The 21,763-nt window shown below is 36.6% G+C and overlaps 1 protein-coding gene across 1 annotated transcript in view; it reads left to right on the forward strand.

Annotated features, from left to right (window-relative positions):
• Positions 1-821: 821 nt before the first annotated feature.
• LOC121384197 (protein SFI1 homolog) overlaps positions 822-21,763 on the forward strand; it is a 45,177-nt gene continuing 24,235 nt past the window's right edge. Inside the window, exons 1-12 of the mRNA XM_041514471.1 lie at positions 822-1,138; positions 3,943-4,113; positions 12,079-12,150; positions 15,460-15,570; positions 16,383-16,477; positions 17,455-17,572; positions 17,883-17,985; positions 18,473-18,629; positions 19,417-19,578; positions 19,822-19,985; positions 20,454-20,551; positions 21,227-21,293. Of these exons, the coding sequence (XP_041370405.1) occupies positions 915-1,138; positions 3,943-4,113; positions 12,079-12,150; positions 15,460-15,570; positions 16,383-16,477; positions 17,455-17,572; positions 17,883-17,985; positions 18,473-18,629; positions 19,417-19,578; positions 19,822-19,985; positions 20,454-20,551; positions 21,227-21,293 (1,542 nt within the window). The 5' untranslated portion in view covers positions 822-914. The remainder of the gene's footprint in view (positions 1,139-3,942; positions 4,114-12,078; positions 12,151-15,459; positions 15,571-16,382; positions 16,478-17,454; positions 17,573-17,882; positions 17,986-18,472; positions 18,630-19,416; positions 19,579-19,821; positions 19,986-20,453; positions 20,552-21,226; positions 21,294-21,763) is intronic.

The following is a 21,763-nucleotide window of genomic DNA, read 5'->3' on the forward strand; positions in this document are numbered from 1 at the left end:
GCCGCTATCCAGGCAGTTGATCATACACGTTAATAGGATAAACAAGTAAGTAAATAAATAAATAAATAAATAAATAAATAAAATAAATAAAAATCGAGTTTATTAAAACTGTTGGTATGATTGTATTTTGCAGCATAAAAAAGATAAAAAAAAGATAAAAACTTTATTGCATATAAACATTCCACATACGGAACTAGATGCAAAACAGTACTTTAAACCAAAATCAAATATAATTATTTTCATGTTTATTGAAGAAGAAAAAAAAATTGATACATGAAATTACATTTTTATTTTATTAACAAATCGATCATGTATTTGTTTTGGGGCTTTTTTGTGTGTGTCATAAACACTACGACCCTTTCTCCACGAAGTCTTTCCACACACTCCTCCGCTGAACGCTGTCCAAAGGCTAAACCGTTGCCCGGGCGAGTTGACCTGCATCCGTTCTTATTGGGGCGAGACGCAGCCCAGTGGTAATGCGTTCGCCTGATGCGCGGTTGTTCTAGGATCGATCCCCGTCGGTTGGCTCATTGGACTATTTCTCGTTCCAACCAGTGCACCATGACTAGCCGTGTATGTTCTATTCTGTCTGTGGGGTGGTGCATATAAAAGCTCCTTTGCTACTAATGGAAAACTGTAGAGGGTTTTCTCTCTAAAAGTATATGTGAAAATAACCAAATATTAATAAATCAATTTGCTCTAGTGGTGTCATTAAACACAAACCGTTCAGGCTATAACACTAACAGGCAGGTTGAATACTGAATAAGTTAATAACCTACAACATACAACAACAATTCAAGGGCAAGTTACTCTACGCGGGAGATCGAATTGCTTGTTTGTACTTGTAAATAATAGTTTACTTGGTCAATGAAGATCATTTATTGAGTTCATAATGTCTCATCTAACAGCAAAACATGGATAGAAGAAATTTTAAGAAAGTTCACACCGATTTAACGCATTTTAGCTCGATAGGACCTGGTGCCAACGTTATTGGTGGTGTTGGTAATGCGCCTAATCCCTGGCACCCTCCAGGTGATACAGATGCCGCCCTGCAGATTCAGGGCCAGAATCTGCAAAATCCCTTACCACCAGTCTCATATGATCAACATTCACAACTACAACCAGCAAAATTGAAGCAGTAAGTATGATTAGAAGTTATGGCATGAATTCGACCCACTAAGGATTTTTTGACAACATTTTTATACTTATAAAGGCTTGCAGTGAACTCGTATGGAAAACTTACTTGTATGGGGGGAAATGCAGTGAACTCGTATGGAAATCCACAAGTGAATTCGTATGGAAGACAAACTGATATATCCAATACTGTATAGCAACTTGTGTGTAGTTCTTATGCAGAGTTTGACATATCCACTAGCCCAACATCCGTGGCTAGTAGTTTTAAAGTTTGGGCTAGTGAGAAAGGCAAAACATGCATGCATTGTTTACGGTTTCTGTCGCAGGAAATAAGTCTAACGACATGTGTTTTTTAAGTTTGGGCTAGTGAGAAACGCAAAACATGCATGCATTGTTTACGGTTTCTGTCGCAGGAAATAAGTCTAATGACATGTGTGTTTTGATTATAGGTGATTGCCGTTGACGCACAAACTGAGGTTGACACACAAATAGTTGACTGATGGGGATATAAATAAGAAGCATGTATACAAAACAAGTGTCAAAATACACATTTAAGAGAAATATCAAAGTATATCTGCATATCCATACATCCCCATACGAGTTCACCGTTATTTTTTCCATACGGGTTCGTTTTCCATACAAGTTTTCCATTCATACGAGTTAGTTTCCATACGAGTTCACCGCATCCCAATTTCATCCCCTTATAATACTACCCATCCCAACTGAAGATGGCCTGTCTTTGACTGACAAGACATACAAGTAGCTTTTCGCCAATAACTTTTAGTTTGGCCTGACTTGAAGAAAAGAACATTTGACAATTTCAATACATGTGATAGAAATTTAACCAAAAATTTTCACTAGTCCACCAGACAAATCCATCTAAAAATCTACTTGTCTACCAATATTTTCATTTGTCCAAATAAATAGTTTGGTTGATTTTAAAAAGTACAAGGACAATGTTTTTCATTGCTCAAAATGAAACTGCATTGAATATGTTTACTTGTCCACTGGACAACCACAAAGGTACATTTTGTTTTGTCCGACTCGCAGTGTTCGAGATTAAATTTTTTTGGGGCAGTATCAAAATCTGGTATCTCACCTGAGAATTTAGTATCTAACTGTTGGATACAGTTACCTAACATTCAAATACAGCAAGCAAGCCAATTTTAATTTTAAGAAATAAAAAGGCTGTATTGGTTGAAATATTTTATAATGCCAAATTATAAAATTATGGCTACTTGCCTTTTCAGTGTTTTTATCGACTTTGGAATTACTAGGCCTAATGAAGCAAAACTTAGACTGGAAGGAATCATCACAACAAAAACAATAGCGACTTAGTGGTTCTAAGTCTCCAGTGTAGCATTAGACTGGGTACGAGTTGGGAGAAATATTGTTGCGGTATAGCATTGGTCTGGGTATGAGCTAGAAAATACTGTTACTTAACTTTGTCCGTAAATGATGACTTTCGTTGTTTTAATGAAAAATAAAAACTCAGGATTAAAAAACCCCCAACATTATATGGAAAGAAAGAAAGAAAGATGTTTTATTTAACGATGCACTCAACACATTTTATTTACGGTTATATGGTGTCAAACATATGGTTAAGGACCACACAGATATTTGAGAGAGAAAACCCGCTGTCGCCACTTCATGGGCTACTCTTTTCGATTAGCAGCAAGGGATCTTTTATATACACCATCCCACAGACAGGGTAGTACATACCACAGCCTTTGATATACCAGTCGTGGTGTACTGGCTGGAATGAGAAATAGCCCAATGGTCCCACTGACGGGGATCGATTCCAGACCGACCGCGCATCGAGTGAACGCTTTACCACTGGGCTACGTCAACATTATATGGTATCCCGGCAGGATACTGGGTTCTTGAAGTCTGATATCCAAAATTAAAATCTGGTATCCCTGAGATATCAGGATACCGTTAATCTTGAACACTGCTGAGCAGTTTTCACTTGTCAGGACAAATGGGCAAATGCTTATTTCAAACACTGTATAAGAGGCCATTCAACAATTATGTAGCACAACATTTGTCAGGGTTTTGTTTTATACCACTCTACCCCTTTGTAATGTTTTAAGGCCATTCCACCTCTAAAAATATGTAATGCTCACTGATACCCCCACCCCATTTTTCCTGTGATAATGACATAATTTCGTCAATATTAATAGAATTTCTGTCTGTTTGGTTTGGTAACATTCACTAACACAAATCATTATACCCCTTTAGGGTTTACAAAATAGTTGAACTGCTCTTAAATATAATTGAATATTGTAATTCGAGACAGTATGATTGGACTCCATCAGAAGAACCAAATATTGAAATTGGCAACAATACAAATATTTAACTGCACATAAACATGTTTATACATATGTACATGTATTCATGTCAAAATACAAATTTATTCAGTCCTTTGGAATATTTCGAAATATTTCAAACTGTGTCCTCACAAAAAAAAACCCAACAAAAATACCCACACACACAAAACATGGTGTCTGAACAATGTATTATAAAGTCAAGAGTAAACATTGTATTCATAAGTGTTACATCCTTTGTGATGCATTTTAATTATGTACATTCATTGTATTAAAAAAAAACGTGGATTGTGAGGGTGGATTGGCCGCTGGTTGAAAATTAAAGAGATAACATTAATGATAGTAAAACAGTGAATAATAAAATATTGTAAAATTTTGAAATGTATGGACCAGAGGAAAGCATTGATTATCTTAATAATCAATACGTATTATACCCAACATATTGCATGTATATGTATGTCTGTATTTGTATTTAATTAAGGCCTTCAAATGTGAGTCGAGGTGTATGTAAAGTGCCAGTTTCCCAGGCAAGAGTGAGGCGGAGGGAGAAGATAGATCATACAAATAGGAATAAGTCAACATTAAGCATTCACAATTACAGACCAAATTACACATGGAACCGAGGTGGCCGAGTCAAAGAGCTTCGGCTGAGGTAACCATCACTTGCTTTATGTTGTTAGTACATGTATAGTATTTATTTATTTGTTTGTTTAAATGCACATCAGTAAAGTCTGAATGTGCTAATTACCAGTATTAAAATTATAAGAGAGTAGTATTTTTCAGATAGAAGATATTTTTCTTCATGAATATGGAGTGTCATTAGTGTAAATCATGGTTGTTATTTATAGTAAGGTCATTTGTCAGTAGTCATAGTTTGCTGTTCCTCCACCTTTGATTCCCCAAGCTGGAGTGCATAATCGAAGGTCGAGTGCATAGGGTCGCTGCTCCATCCGAAGAACCCACAGGCGGGGGGTGTTGCAAGCCATTCGTCGCTAATTGGTTGTTATGTTAACCGTTCCACAGTTGACCCCCCGAAGAGGAGTGCATAATCAAGATTGAGTGCTTAGGGTTGCTGCTCCATCCAATGGGTGTACATGTGGAACAGATTTACTATAAAACCTATATTTAATTGAGATCATACGACTTAGATTGCTTGTTAACCATCCCGCCGTTGATCCTCCGGGCTGGAGTACATAGTCGAGGTCGAGTGCTTAGGGTTGCTCCTCCATCCAAGGGACATACAGGTGGGCAATGTTAAGCAGTAGCTAATGGTTTTTATGTCTTGCGCTATGAAGACTTTTCTAATTTATTTAAGGGTATCTGGAGCCCTTTGAGGGTGCCACCATCCCCCATTCCGCCCGCAATCAACCGAGTTGGAGTGCATAGTATTGTAGGGTCGCTGCTCCATGTCAGTTGAGTGCTGGCGGGGCAAGATGTTGATGGCATCTAGAGTTTAGGTTTGGTGGACTAGACGAAGTGGAATATGACTTTAAAAATGTCTTGTTTATGATGTTTACCTGGGTTAAGTTGTGATTTAGGGGTAATTATGGTGGCAGGGTTGGCTTTAGTTAGCGACTCTAGCATTATTTTTCTGTGATTGTGGTGCAGTGTGCAGTCCAGAAGATAGTGTTTCATATCTTCTGGAGTGCCGGACTCACAGTTAGTACTTTTATTGGTTATTATGAAAAAGCAGCTATTAAGTTGCATTGATTTCCCTATTCGAAGTTTAGTAATAGTTTTATCTATTTGAGAGGTTGGATGTTTAGGTCTTAAAGAGTTAACTATTGGTTTAATATTATAATGCCATGTATTAGGTGTTAGGTCCCAGCTTTCTTGCCATTTGTTAATGTAGTGTTTCTTAGCTTTGGACATGAGTTCAGTGATACCTAATGGAAGTGTTTTAATTCTGCTGGTGATTGAGAGTGCTGTTTTGGCTCCATAGTCTGCTACTTCATTGCCAATTATTCCTACGTGAGCTGGGACCCATTTGAAGACTACATTAAGTTTAAGTTGGTTTATTTCATCGAGTACATTATGGACAGCTGCTATTATGTCCGGTCTAGTAGACTTATTTGTTTGAAGTGACTGTATAGAGCTGAGACTATCAGAGAAGATGACACTTTTAGTATATTTTTGAGTTTTAATCCAAATGAGGGCTGTCAGTTCTGCTGTTATCTGACAGCCTAGCATATTTAACTAGTTTTGAATGTCTGGTAAGTTTTTCTTCAACTACCGTTATCTGGATTTTTAGAGCCATCTGTGTAAATATGGATGTGCTTGGGATAATTTTCATTAGCTGCGGCTTCAAACAGGATTTTTTTAAAAGGTGGAAATGGAGTTGCATCTGTAGCTTTTTTAATTAAATATGGTGTGTGGCGATTGACTGGCTGATTGATATGGTATAGTACGTGCCACCGGTGTGTTATTTATCCCTACTTCAATTTCTATTTTGCTAACTTCATTGAGTTTACGATTGATTTTAAATGCCTGTCCTGGTTTAGCTATGATAGGAGTGAGTGGGGGGGGGGGGGGGTGCAACTGTAGACTTGGGCTCCATAATCTATTCTGGAGAGAATGCATGCTTTGAAAACCATAAGCATTGCCTCTGCGCTGCCCAGCTGGTACCTGAGATAGCTCTTAACAAGTTTAGAGTTTTCTTAAGAGTTTTTAACTATGTCATTGATATGATCACTGAATGTTAATTTTGAGTCAAAAGTTACTCCAAGGAATTAAAAAATTTTGACTCTTGGATTTTTTTTTTTTGTCACCTGATTTTAGTTGGTGGCTATCTGGTTTATTGATTTTATTAAAGAGCATATAAACAGTTTTAGTTTCTGATAGTTTAATGCCCCAGTCCAGGGCCCATTTATTTAGTCTGTTCGTATCAGCCTGCATTTTGGTAAATGGAGCAGAGGTTATGTTGCCTGTGTGCCAGATGGTGCAGTCATCGGCAAATAATTCTGTGTTTAGTGGAGAAACCTTTCCTACTTTTTCATTAGCATTAAGTGCTTTAGTTATGTCATTAATAAAAATGAGAGGACCGAACCTTGTGGTATACCATTTATTATTTCAGTAGCAGTGACCATTAACTCTAACTGAGATTGATGTGTTATGGATGAAATTGTTGATAAAGTTAAACATGTTACCTTTAATTCCATTACTTTGTAGTTTATTTAATAGACCTTGGCGCCAGACCATGTCAAAGACCGTTTCAATATCTATGAAGATTGCTAGAACTTTTATGAGACTTCCGAAATGCATCATTAATACTATTTTGTAATCTAACAATTTGATCTATAGTTGAATGTTTAGTTCTAAATCTGCTCTGTACATTAGTTAATTATTAAGTTATTTTTAAGTAAGAAATTGTTAAGTTGTTTATTTATAATGATTTCTAAAGTTTTACACATGTGGGACGTGAGTGTTATCGGTCTGTAACTACCCGGGAGGGCATGGTCTTTTCCCGCTTTAGGAAGACTAAAGCATTCTGCGTGTTTCCACACAGCAGGCATTTGACCCTCCCTCCAGATCCTGTTAAAGAGCGATAACACTACCTCTAGGGCTACATCTGGCATGTGTTTAAGTAGCATGTACTGGTAACTTATTTTATCGGGCCCAGTGGCAGTACTTTTTTTTAGCTTTAAGAGCTGTTTTTAGTTCTAACAGTGTTATTGGTTGATTGAATTCTAAGTTATCAGTGGTTGGATGGTTTGTAGTTTTAGTATCATTAGTTGGTAAATAGTTATCTTTCTTAAGTTTTTCAAAAAAGTGTTAAGGAAAATTTTCGTTTGGAAAGGGTAAAGTATGGGGGGAGGGGCGGTGTTTAACAACATCAAAGTTAGAGCATATTGATTTAATAATCATCCGACGCCATACAACCGTAAATAAAATGTGTTGAGTCTGTCGTTAAATAAAACATATCCTATCCTTCCTTCCATCTGCTGTTGGATGTCTAACATTTGGTAATTTTGACATATAATCTTAGAGAGGAATCGGGTGCATGTGCAGGGTTAGGGTATTGGAGGAAAGGCATTGTACCATACCTCTGTGGATATAAATATGTTTTGGAGATATGAGACGACCCCTGAATCAAGACAGTTAAATATGTTCAAAAATTGTGAAATCTCACATGATCTCTTGTTGGGGAATTCCACACTTGTGATAAGCCAATGAAAATTGAGATCGGTAGGAGACCGTCAAAAGTGTCTCACTTTCGAAATACTGGCTTTGTTTTTGACCTGGATAAGCCAGCGGAGTGCGGCGTCATATATGCACCAAACATAATTGGATTTTCTGTTCTATATGCTTAAATAATAAAAATATTCTGGATACTGCCGCTTTAACTTTTTACCACATTTCTCTAATGAATGTTCTATTGTTAATTTCTCCACAAAATTTATGCCAGCTGGCTTGTTTAGCATTAATAATAAGTTAACCTACTTCACTTTTAGCTACTTTATATTTGGTATGATAATCTTGTTTCCCTGTTTTTTTATAAAGTTTACACATCCTGTTCCTGAAGCCGCATTTAGTTTTAATTTCGTCTGTCCACCAGCTAACTGGCTTATTTTTATTGAAAGGTTTAGTTTTAGGAATATTCTTTTCTGCTATTTCTATTATTTTATTTGTAAGTTTTGTAGTGGCGTCGTCAATGTTTAGGCTATCTTCTAACTTGATTTTATTACAGTCGCTTTAGAAGCCAGCCCAGTTGGCTTTAGTGAATTTAAATTTAGGTATAAATTTGTCTTCTTCTGAATAAGTATTATTACATTTGTAGCTGGTTAAGATGGGGTGGGGGGGGTCTCTATTGAGAGCTTCCAACACCTCCCATTGGGCGTTTGCACCTATGTTGCTAGAGGTGCCTAAATAATCATGGATAAAAGTAGTACTGCCATTGTTGAGACATACTAGGTTATGTATATTGATGAATTCTCCTAGTATGTCTCCCTGTGTGTCGGAATGCAGACCTCCCCACAGTGTGCTATGACAATTAAAATCTCCAACAAGAATTAGGTTATTGTTTGGATTTATGAGTTTATTGTAATCTCTTAACGTTATTTGGTTGGACATGGGCTGATCCTGGCTGGCTATAAACATTAATGATGTCAATATGCATTTTGTCATTTTGTATAGTAAGTCCTAGGACTTCTAAGTTTTTATTAATAGAATCATATTTAATTTCAGTATGCGGTATGGTATTTTTAATTAGAGTAACTATTCCACCTCTGGTCAGGTCAGGTCATAGGGCTTTACGTGCACATTCAGAGCAAGCTGTTGTAGCGCACGCCTCTGGTGCTATTATCTCTATTTTTATAACTAGTATATCCTGGAATTTTAAATACTTTTTTTTTTTTTTAATGCCGATTCCTAGCCAATTTTTTTGCAGGCAAATTATATCTGGCTTGATGTTGCTAGTGCTAATTAGTTGAATGAGTTCGGCACCATGTCCCATTAAATGGAGGCCTTTAGCGTTCCATTGGAGAACGCTAAGGCCCTTATTTTTATGTTTGAATTATTAGCGGGGGTGTATGGAGATGTGTATCCTATGACGCTAGCCCGATGTTTTAAGATTTTGTTATTAGTTTTATTTTAATTTTGTTGAATACCTACATGTAGGTTGGATTTAATTGTTGATATTTCTTGAACTAAGGTTTGGATGATTGATTTAAGTTGGCTAATTACTGATAGATTATTGGTTTTAAGTTTTTCTGCATATGAGCAGTTTGGGTTAACTGCTGAAGTTGACTTGTTATTAGTTGTTTTTTGGCTAGTTGGTTTGGTTGGTTGTTCACTAGTTCTGTTTAGTTTGTGGAGCGCTTTCTGGTAATGGTGGCACCTGGTGTCATGTGCCATGTGCCGACTGAGGCAGTTAGGGCATTGCGCAGGTCGGGTACAAGGGGAGTTATGGGATGCTCTCGCATGTTTTTGTCCACACCTGTTGCAGGTGGGAAGCTATTTATGGTGACGACACGTAGCCACACTATGTTCTCACTGTTGACAGTGGAAACATTTACTTGTCTTCCATTCATAGGGCGTAAGTTGGAAGTGATGTCCCTGAATGCAGATGCTTTGATTGTTATTGCCAAGTGAAGCTTTTACTAGGATGTACCCGTTTGACCAGGTGGTCGCCTCTCTCAAGTTCAAGTGGGGGTTATCCCTTTTAAGTGGGAGCAGTGTGGTCGCATCTGCTGGGAGTTTGATAATCCACTTGGTGATGAGAGGGGGTGAGGTGTTTCCAGTTGTTGTGGCTGGAGCTGAGGGTTCACTGCTAATTTGAGGTTGTGGTTGTTTGCGTCCCCCAGCTCTAACTGGTATTTCCTTGTAGAAAGGTCCTGGTGTTTGTGGACCTGGCTGTGTGCTCCGCTTGGTCCTACATTTTTTAGTTGGTTGCTCAGAATTTTTGTTTTTGATGGCTCCTAGGACGTCCGCTGTGGACACCGATCTCTGGTTTTGTTGAGGTGCTTTCACAGCAGACCGTGTGCCTTCGAGGGGTCTGCAGTGGCTACCTGTGTTCTTCTGGTTGAGGTGCTTTCACAGTGGACCTTGTGCCTTCGCTCGGGTCTGCAGTGGCTACCTGTGTTCTTTCTGGTTGAGGTGCTTTCACAGAGGACCATGTGCCTTCGCTCGGGTCTGCAGTGGCTACCTGTGTTCTTTCTGGTTGAGGTGCTTTCACAGAGGACCATGTGCCTTCGCTCAGGTCCGCCATGGTCATCTGGCACAAGTTGTTTGAAGTGGTTATACGTGTTTGGGTGGACTGGTCACAAGTCGTGGTGAAATTTATTTTCCTTTGACTTGGACTTGGGGGTATTAAATGCTGCGTTAATCCTGTCGTGGATGTTTTTCCCTAGATCTACGCTATCTGGTTTTGGCATTGGTGATACTGCTGAATTGCTGAAAGATGGTTTGGTCCCTGGAGGTATTGAGACCGAGTCAAGTCTTATCATGGCCGGTTCCTCTGAGGGTCGGCGTTGATTTTGAATAAAGTACTAAGGTTGTTAAGTGCCTCTTCCTCGCCTTTAATAAACGTGTCTCTGTTAGACAACCTGGTATGGTACAGTACGTCCGTGATGTTGTTTTCGGACTTTTCTTCTAAAATATTGGATATGGCCTGTTGCCAGTAAATGTACTGATACAACGTAGGGTTGATACCGTTGAACAAGATTTGCCTAAGGCCTGGGATGTTATCTGCTTTAGGCTAGGGGACTGGTTTGTTGTTTTTCCTGGCTCGTTTTAGTGCTCTATTAGCATGGGTTTTCTTTTCTAATGTCTGAAATTTATTTTTCAACTCGATTTAGGGGTGAACGTCGTTCTCCACGTCAATCTGCTCGTCCTCATCGGAGCTAATTTCTAAATACCTTTTGCTTGCGCTTTTGGGAGTATTAGGTGTCCCTTTAATGGCAGATCTGAGGGCCAACTTAATTGCTAGGTCAACCACTTGCAATTTGGGGCAGGTGGGGACAAACTATGTCCGGGTGTATGTTGTGGTCAGTACCCGCACCAACGGAGCATGCCTCCATGTCGGCGACCCGTGGTTTAGTAGTCGTGGGGGGATGGGGGACCTAGGTGAGTCCATCGCTACAGTGTTTTTTAGGGAGACACCACAGCATCGTAGAGGTCTAAAATTAACGAGCTACTCTCGATTCACTAATATCAAAACCTATATTAGCTCGGCCATTTACCTTTCGACCGACCGTTCAAAATTGCGCCAAATTCCCTCGATAAAAATTTCGCACCCTTTTCTCTTTGGCATTTAACTGCTCCATTCAAATTCCATAACACCACCACCACCCCCACCCGCCTGCTACCGATTTGATCGGGCTGCTGGTGCTCCCTTGCACCTGCCAGTGCAGGCGGTTCCTCCTCTCCCCTCCCCCCACCTTTCCTGTCATGGACGGAGGAGCCAGCGAAGGCCGGCTCTTGTGCCCACGACAGCCGTGCGCTACAACAGCTTTTTCTGAATGTACACATAAAACCCTATGACATGACATGACAGTGTTTTCTAATACCTGCTGGTTTACCTGGCTACTCTCGGGATTTTTAGGGCTGTGGGATTAATTGTAATGGCTTCCATTTTTGAGTTTAAGAAATAACTACAGAGATTTAGGTTGTTCAAGTATTAGAGGAATGCTAAAATAACTATGTAACCTAACACTTAAATTCAGTATTCAAAATGACAGAAAACTACAGTAATTTACGTCTATTCTGAAAATATTAACACAAAAATTTCAAAATGCAAAAGTTAACAAGAATTAAGTTCACTTACCTTAGTCCAAAGTTCAAGAACAGCTCCTAAGTCTATCTGGTTCAAGCCCCAAGTCGAGAGTGTAGAAATACCCTAGCTGATTTGTTTATATGAACTTTGGTTTGTTTGCCCGCCCCTGGCGACCGTATAATAAATGTTTCAGTTGCCAAACAAAAGAAATGGTGAGCACTGTAGAGGCCTGTGGAACTAGAATACTACAATAAAAATAATTTAAGATTTTTTGTTTATTTATGTTTTATCTTGTTAAAATTAAAAACCAATTTATAACACATTGCTGTAAATAATGATGTTTTGCCATACTGTTTATAGTATGGTAGATCTTATAGTTAATCATTTATGACTTCTATTTTTTAGGCATTTGGCAAGAAAATACTTGTACATTTGGCTGAAAAATGTGTTTGGAAGAATTCGACCATCCCTAGCACGGTATGTTAGACCAGATGGAAGAAATGGATTTCTGTTTCTAAAATTAATGAGCACTATAGCCACAATTATTATCAGTTTTTCTCTTAGAATCTAAAAATATACTGATGGGGAAAAAATAAGGAAACATGGTATTTGAGACGAAATTTAAATCACTACTCTAGTACAAGAGTTATTATGTGTGTATAAAATAAAGAGATGTAATGTGGGATTGAATGTCAGTGTGGTGGGATTGAATGTCAGTGTGGTGGGATTGAATGTCAGTGTGGTGGGATTGAATGTCAGTGTGGTGGGATTGAATGTCAGTGTGCTGGCATTGAATGTCAGTGTGGTCGCTTTGAATGTCAGTGTGGTGGGATTGAATGTCAGTGTGGTGGGATTGAATGTCAGTGTGCTGGCATTGAATGTCAGTTTGGTGGGATTGAATGTCAGTGTGATGGGATTGACTACCAGTAACAGGCGGAATTTACAGATGCTGTGGATTATAAGTCTGTAATTTGCTCAACATACTATTTATGAGTTCCCTAATTTTTCCCCAGTATATTTTATTTTATGTCTGATTGAGGTGATTAATGTTTGAGTCATTTGTGACATAGATGAAATTCAGAATGATGTAAAGGCTTTGTTAACAGTAGGATTTACATGTACATGTAGTTCTGTGGTTACTACTTACTCACCAAACATATAGGTGCAGTGGATCACAGATAAATTCCCTACAAGTGACAAATTGTTAACAGTAGGATTTACATGTACATGTAGTTCTGTGGTTACTACTTACTCACCATACATATAGGTGCAGTGGATCACAGATAAATTCCCTACAAGTGACAAATTGTTAACAGTAGGATTTACATGTACATGTAGTTCTGTGGTTACTACTTACTCACCATACATATAGGTGCAGTGGATCACAGATAAATTCCCTACAAGTGACACATTGTTAACAGTAGGATTTACATGTACATGTAGTTCTGTGGTTACTACTTACTCACCATACATATAGGTGCAGTGGATCACAGATAAATTCCCTACAAGTGACAAATTGTTTACAGTAGGATTTACATGTACATGTAGTTCTGTGGTTACTACTTACTCACCATACATATAGGTGCAGTGGATCACAGATAAATTCCCTACAAGTGACAAATTGTTTACAGTAGGATTTACATGTACATGTAGTTCTGTGGTTACTACTTACTCACCATAGGTGCAGTGGATCACAGATAAATTCCCTACAAGTGACAAATTGTTTATTCCAAATAAATGTCTCATCAAAAGTTGTGATATCTATTGTCCTTTTTATGGGCAAGTAAATATCAGTAAGAGTTGCTTATGTGACATCAGGATTTCCCCTCTCTAACTTTATAGACTAAGTTATACTTTTAGTTAAATTTCAAGAACCTAAAAAAATCGAACAGAAAATAATATATCTGAATTTAAGTTCAGAACGAAGCTTGCAAATTAAAATCACATAATCCGAGTACCTGTAATGTTTGTATTACATGTCGACTTGCCAATCTAATTAGCGTGCTAATTTATACAGAGCATAAATAAATAAAACAGCAATACATACAAAGTGGATCTCAAACTAGTAGAGATAGATTAAAAAAAGATTAATCCAATAATACATACATGTATAGTTTAGTAGGATAAACTAATCAAGAAAATATATTTTAAAACTCTATGAGCAAAAAACATGCTTCACTAAGGGTGAGTATTGCGGTAGCCTGGCATATTTTGACTACCAATTACTCACTTGGATTACCAGATGTCTAAACTGGTAGTCCACTGGGCTACTAGATTTTGTTTTGTACGTCCAGTTACTCTGCAATCAACAAGATGCTTAAACACCTAAAAAACCATAACCTAAAACAACATTTGAATAAAAATAAATGATTTTGCTATTTTGTCTCCTTTTTTAAAAGTTTATTAAAACTATGGGCTACCAAATTTACTGAGGGCTACCAGATTTTATAACCTGGAAGCCTGGTGTGCTACCACTGAAAACATTACGGTCAAGGCCTGAATACATATAAGATGGGCATATATATATATATATATATATATATATATACTCTTCAAAAGAAGAAACGCAAAACCACATTGTCGTAACATTTGGAGAATTGATTTAATTATTGAATGGTGAGTCCGATAATTACCAAATGTTGCAGGATTGTTCACAATTCACTCTAGTCCATTGTGAGTAAGTGATAGGACACACCACCAAGGTCAAGGTCATCTGGAGTCAATACCGGGTGTGGCCTCCGCGTGTGTTGACAACTGCCTGACACCGCCTGCCCATTGAAGCAACCAGAGTACGGATGACGTCCCGGGGGATGGTGGCCCACTCGGCCTGCAAGGCTGCTGCCAGCTAGGGTCTGGGGCTGTGGTTGCGCTGTCGGAGTCGGTCCAACTCGTCCCATAGATTCAAATCCGGTGATATCTGGCCAAGGAACCATTAATGTTGTTGTTCTGTAGGAAAGCTTGGATTGAGGCCTGGCGATGTCTGGAAACTGGTAGTCTGGAACGATGTGGGCTACTAGCATTTGTTTTGTGGACCAGGTCGTGCCAGTGTGTATGGCTGCCCACACCATGCAATCGAACACGCAGTTTGCCGCATAACTTAAACGCCTAAAAAACCAGAAACCTGAAAAACCTGTCTCCATCGCAGTTGACATTTTGAATAAGATGACACCTCGAACTGGAAAATACCTCACGTATGACGGTCTGGTCGGATTTTGCGGCTATTTTGTCCTGCCCTCCGTGGTCGACCGGATTTTTAAAAGTTGCTTATCCCACAACTATGAGCTACCATGGAATGCCCTTACTGATTCGCCTGGCTAGTCGGCCGATGGCATTGTTTCTATGCGGTTCACTGAGAAGCCTGGATTGTGTCGGCCAGATACCACTGAAAACACTTTTTACGTGTCATGGCCTGACAAACGTGCAGTGGTACAGCACGTGGCTGCGTTTTTGCGAATATATACTTTATATATGCGTTATATCGAATACCGTATATGTATACCAATGACCTTATATTTACAAAATGAACCGGTGAAACATAAAACATAGTTATAAATTTGAAAGAGTTTTTATATATTATCAAAACATAAAAATTGAATTTTTGGTTTAATTTTTCATTGTCAAGCCTAACTGGAATTAACAAAAATCACTTAAAATTTGGGTTGGTACTGTAGACAAGCTCATCATTGTTTTCCCTTCTTTGTTAAATGATGTTAGTACATACGTGTATTTACATGTACCCTGTACATTGTTTCTAAATAGGTTTTTTTACAATGTGTTTTTTTACAGGTTACACCATGACCAGCGGCTGTTGTCTTTGTGCTTCAGACAGTGGCATTTGTACTGGTGGGAAGTGCGGCAGGAGTGGAGGCTAATGGTCAGAGCAGAATGCCACTACAGGTTACTATAGTGATTTGTCAAATAATCCTGGATTTTCGTCTGCTACTTTTGTAATAAAATTTACTCACTTTGTTACATTTTAATCACATTGTTTCAATAGTGTACTGAACAGTAACCTAATCAAAACAAATAGCAACTTACTTTGAAACACAAGGAACACGCTAAGAGCCTAAGTACAGTTCGAAGATGGCATAATTTAATGAAAATTGTCTAAGTACAGGTTTAAAGATGGGTATAATTTAATGAAAATGGTCTATCAAAACCTAATGAACAGCAAATAGTGTTAACCTTCTGAAAGCCTTTATAATTAAATATAGAGTCACATTGGAAAATGGTCTCAATCGTTTTGGAATTCCAGATTCTAGTGCTGTCTCCAGACATTTTTGTCCTTATTCTTTGATTAAAAAAAAAAATTAAAATTACAATTACCTATTATGTTTCGAGACCCTGTGAAGGATTTTGAATTTATTTTGTCCAAGGTAATGTTCATTCCTGTATATTAGCTTGAGTCAAGTTGTATTTTACGTTTTTATTCCTGTATATTAGCTTAGAGTCAAGTTGCATTTTACATTTGGTATTAATTTATGTTTCCAACAACTGATTCCATAAAAATTAAAACAATTCTCCACTGATACTATTACAAATTTTAAAATATATCTATACCATTGTTGCTGCTACATAGAGAATGACTTGCACAATGTATACATTGCTCTTGCTTTGACTGAATACATTATCTAACAATATATATCACTATAAATATTTGTCATTCTGATGATACATTTTTTTTTTTTTTTTTTTTTTTTTTTTTCCAGATATGTAATGTGGGCTAAAATAGTGTCAGCCTGGAAGATTTATGTAACAGTTCAGTTTGAAAAGAACAGAAAAAATGCAGCTGCATTACAAATGTGTATGTGAAGTTATTGATGTATTTTTTTACTATTTTGCACTAAAATGTTATGTGCGTTTATTTTTATATTGTTTGGTTTTTATCTATTAACTGGATGAAATTCTTTTTTTATATTTCTGTCTGTCCAATAACATTTAGTAATGTATTTAATAAAATAAAGTAAAACTAAGGAATACTGTAAATCTGGAATGTTAATGAGCATAAAATGTTTAGCGAATCAGTGATGTCGTACAAGAGACTTAATATTTGGCGAATCAGTGATGTCGTACAAGAGACTAATATTTCATGATGCTAAATTTAAAGATACGTACAGCAGACTGTTCCAAAGAAACATTTTGTGGATTGTTTTGTTGGTGATTAACTGAACACACTTCATGCTATTTATGAAACCAAAAGGATAGGAAGCAACAACAGTTAGTTAAAATGCACTTCCATTTTCTACTCAGTTATCTATAAGCTGTAGAACATTATAATTAAGCTGATCCTACAACCTAAGCTTATTCTTTTTTTCTTTTCTTTTTTGTTTCTGACAGGATAACCTTGCTAAAAAAAAATATGTTGCTAATATGTCACTTATTTGGCTTTTGTTAAATTTTGTGAAATATACACTGAAAATGCACCAGCCAGATTTGTAATTGTGAAAAAGATATGAAAAGAAAAAGTAATACATTTAACTGATTTTGTATAACTAGATGTATTCTGGTAAGTAATAAATAATCCCAAAATTGTATCCAATGGTTAGGGTTATTGTGTGTGTTAATGAATATTTCAACCTCACACTAGTGTTAGCAGTAACAACTGAAAACTGGCTGGTGTGTTTTCAGTGGAGTTCAGTATAGTATTTATAAAGGATAGTTTGCTCCTAAGATAGGACTGGTGTCAGTGTGCTCCTCGGTTTATTTGCTACAATCACTATGTCATTGATGCCTATCACCTGTACATTAAACAATGTCCGGTCATGACTTGTATATTTGCAGATAAGAAATCTGTTTTAAAAACTGTGATTAGAGCCTGGATCAGTTACGTTCTGGAGAGAAGACGTAAGAAACTGCTCAGTGGTCAGTCGGATGCCTTTAACAAGATGTCCTGTGTCAGGTACATGATATGTGTTAGTGCAGTCGGATGCCTTTAACTAAAACCGTGATAAATATATCTGGTTATGCTACTGTGCATTTTATTCTCCTATTTTTTAAGTTTCATTAATTTGAACATGTAAGGAGACCCTGGAAAAACCCTATTTTCAATCCCATTAAGTTAATACTATTATCAAACTTAAAATAATATATAGACTAATGCATGTAAAAAAAAGTTGCATGGATGAAAGGGGACTTTAATTGTTGTGACTGTCTAGAAAAACAATTTCCCATTGTGGTTATACATAATATGTATTTTTAAAAACTTTTAGAATGGCTTGGAAACAGTGGAGACTGCAGCTGAGACTGGCATCAGAACAAAACGACATGTCATCTCTAGCGATGCAGTTTTGGGGTTACAGAGTCCAAGCACAAGTATGTCATAATAGACCAGACCTTTCTAAATGAGTCAGCATCTGATCATTTTCATTGGCTAATGTAACTTCATTGCCAGCTACAATTTGCGCTGAAATGTGATGATTACATTACTGGTTACTTACATCATTAAGGAGAGTAATTCACATAGACACATGTTTTCAATAAACAGCCTCCTACTTGTAACATAATGAACACTGCAACAGATCTTGAATAAACTTTGTTTTTTGTTTGTTACATAAATGTTTTTTTTTTATGTTTTCGTTTGACTGGCCTTTAGTAAATGCAGTAGTTTAAATTTATTTCACACTTTCAAAACAATTTATTTTGTTTTCATTGTAAGTATTAAATTTAATAATTTAACAGGGTTAGGTATAACAGAAAATTGTACATTTTGCATCTACACCTTTTGTGTTATTTACAAATATTTATTGTCAAAAGATTGTTTTACACAGTTATAGAATTTTAAAAATTGTAATTCATTCAGCACTGGCTCATATGGCAAGATGCATTCTTGAGACGACAGAAGGTGACAAAACAGAAGGAAGTGGCGGAGAGACACTACGATCAAGCTGTTGTTTTCAAGTGTTGGAATGCCTGGATCATTTACTGGAAGACCAGACTAGTCAAAGTGCGAAACAAAGGTGCATGATTCATGTTGTTCAGAAATGATTTGGAGTTTTAGTTATCATAGTGACAAATAGTTGGTAGAGCTCTTATCTGAGGTGCTTTGGTTATAGGATAAAACCCCCTTGGTGAAGCCATTCTCTTACTGGTTTTCCCCATCCAAACCAGTGCCCCACAACTGGTATATCAAAGGCAAAGTAGTTTAAAAATCTATGCTGTTAATGGATAAATGTAGCTAGTTTCCTCTTAGACTATATGTCAGCATTATCAAATATTTGACATCCAGTAGCCGATGATTAATAAATCACTATACTCTTAGAGTTGTCATTAAAAAAATAAACTGACTTAATAGAGGCATTGCATGTTAAGCAAACACATTGACAGTTACCTCAATGTGTATCTAATTTATATGGATAGTTAGAACTGCAGTCTTTCCTCTCGATGTTAAACAACCTTTACTAATGAAGAGCACATCTATAACTAAAGTTTTGATAAACTTGTTTGTTTTTATTAATGGATGTCGTCAACAATTAATGCAGTTTACATGGTTTGTAATGTTATAATACTAAGTACTACTAAATACTTCAGATGTGTCTCACTTCAGAGCTCTAGACAACACATTGCAAAATGTGTTTGTGGCTTATATTGTACATTACAGCAAAAGTAATGCATCATGGCATAAAAATGCAAAGTTGGGTTGTAAATTATACACCATTCAGATTTCATTTCATAAGTTTTGCCTTCTCAGATAAATGTATTTTTTCTCATTTAAGAATTTTAAGTAATAATGATATATATTTTCAGCCTATGCAGTGAACCTTTACCACAATTCTTTGAAGATGAGAATATTCAATGTGTGGTACAAACGGTTACAGGCACGACGTTGTCTGGCAGCTAACCAGCAACACATGACTGCTCTGGCTCGTGGATTCAAGACAAGACAAGTTTTCACATGCTGGAAATTCTGTATCCTCTTTACCATATGCTTTAGAATGTAATAATGTTTCCAATACTGCATAGTAGTGTTACAACCAAAAAATTTAAAGTGTTTATATATTTTATTGTGTTTATAAACAAAAATTCCACCACATCATAATTTTTTTATACAAAACTTTATTTCCATTTTGCAAATTTTTATATAAAAGAACACAAAATAACCATTTCACAAAAACCTATATCAGTTGACAGCTCATTTTCCTATATACTAAGATGTCAAGATGAGAAAAGAAAAGAGGGCCAAGGAGAGGATGGCTTCTCTGCACTATCGACACAATCAGCTGACGCTGGGATTGACGGCATTCAGACTAAACCTCGTCCAGCACAGAGTGCGGCTTGTTAGAGTACAGATGGCAGATGCACTGAGAATGAGCCACGTATGTAGGATAAACATTTGTTACGTTAGTTTACAAACTGCAAAAATGTTTGGTACCTTCAAGGAAATGTTTACTATCTTAAAATGTTTAGTACATTCAAAACAAATTTTTCATTTTATTGAAATTTTAAACATAATCTTCTTGTCAAATAGGAATATGTGTTCTGTTTGTGATATATGTAACTCAAAGACCAATAACATGTTGTATATTTGATGAAAATCATAAAATAAGTACTATTTGAATAAAACTAATTTTTATTTCAAATTTTGTATTCAGTTATGATCCATGTTACAGCTGTAATAATAATGACCTCATAATGAAGAACTAAATGTTCACAGCATACCATGTTTTTTAAGATTTGCTTTGGCAATACTATTTTATTTATTGTCCATGGCTATCTTAATTTGTTCCTAACCTAGCATTCAGTCTTAGTTACAGTGATATTTGTTGATGTATTATTCTGCTTAGTTGATGAGCAGGGCATGGACCAGGTGGTCTGATCGCTGGGAACAACGGACAGAACTTCAAATGGTATCTAAAACAACAACTGCAAGAAAGCATTTCAAGTATGTTTACAAAACCAATAAAAGTAGATTGTGTGTATGAATATCACTTGATAGATTTACTAACATACTCTTTTGTCCAGCTTTGAATTTATTAATCTAGTCACAGACAGGATGAAATTAGAAACATATTGACAGATTCAAATGTAAAATTAATTCCATGCAATATAACTGATAGAGATAAGTCAAGCTCCTTTGAGAAGATTTGAACCTGGAACCATCTGTGAGAGTCTAGTGTTGTACCATCTGAATTAAAAGAGTTATTCTCAATAGCTATGACCAGCACATAATACATACTCTGCAAGTTATAAAATGATTTTAATTGTACTCTTTGTTTCTGGTTTAGATTCAGATTCAATTGATTAGTCCCCTACCAGTCCCAACTGGGAGGGGGGGGGGGGGGGGGGACTATGGAATATATCCATATTAGACAGAGTTATGGTCCTTGAACTTACGGTCTGGTAGGGGACATTATTGCTTTAGCAGTACTCTCAGAAAGCTTCAAGTTATTAATTTTAAAACCACAAATAAAACTTCAAGTTTTAACTTCTTCAGTGATAATGCTCAGTATTTGATAGTTTTGCTGATAGACATTAATTTTGTCAAAATATTTATATAATCCATAATTTGTATTAGAATTCATATTTCTGTGTTTATATGCTTCTGAATTTATTTCAGGAGTGTCATTTTGAAAAAGTGTGTGAGATCCTGGCTTCAGTATGTACACTGGAGGCGCATGAGGAAAGTATGTTTTTAAAATTATGTTTACTTTTAATATTTTAAAGGCATATTGTCACAGACCACTGACCTGTGAAATGGCCTAACAAAGTATTACCTGAAAAAGTGTATATTGGATCTGTCCTTAAATGTACTTTATTCAACCATCTATGTAACCAACATATTCCACTTAAGGATATTTTGTACAAATAATTGAATTATGGCAATGGTCCATAATTAAACAAATAAAATTGCGGAGAGAATTGACATGGATTTCACTCCATCATGGTTCAGTTAAGGTGATGCGATAGCTAGATTTTGTTTGCAAAAATTAATGTAATTTTCATTTATTATCAATTTTTAGAGAAATAAGATCCTTAAATTCATGACAGAATGCCTTTAATACCATTTGAAAAAACCCAAAACCCAATTGTGATTGAGGTCCATGTTTGTGAAAAATACACAACATTACTGGATTTTTATAAACACATTTTGATG

The sequence above is a fragment of the Gigantopelta aegis genome, chromosome 10, assembly GCF_016097555.1.
Source record: "Gigantopelta aegis isolate Gae_Host chromosome 10, Gae_host_genome, whole genome shotgun sequence".
NCBI classification, from domain to species: domain Eukaryota; kingdom Metazoa; phylum Mollusca; class Gastropoda; order Neomphalida; family Peltospiridae; genus Gigantopelta; species Gigantopelta aegis.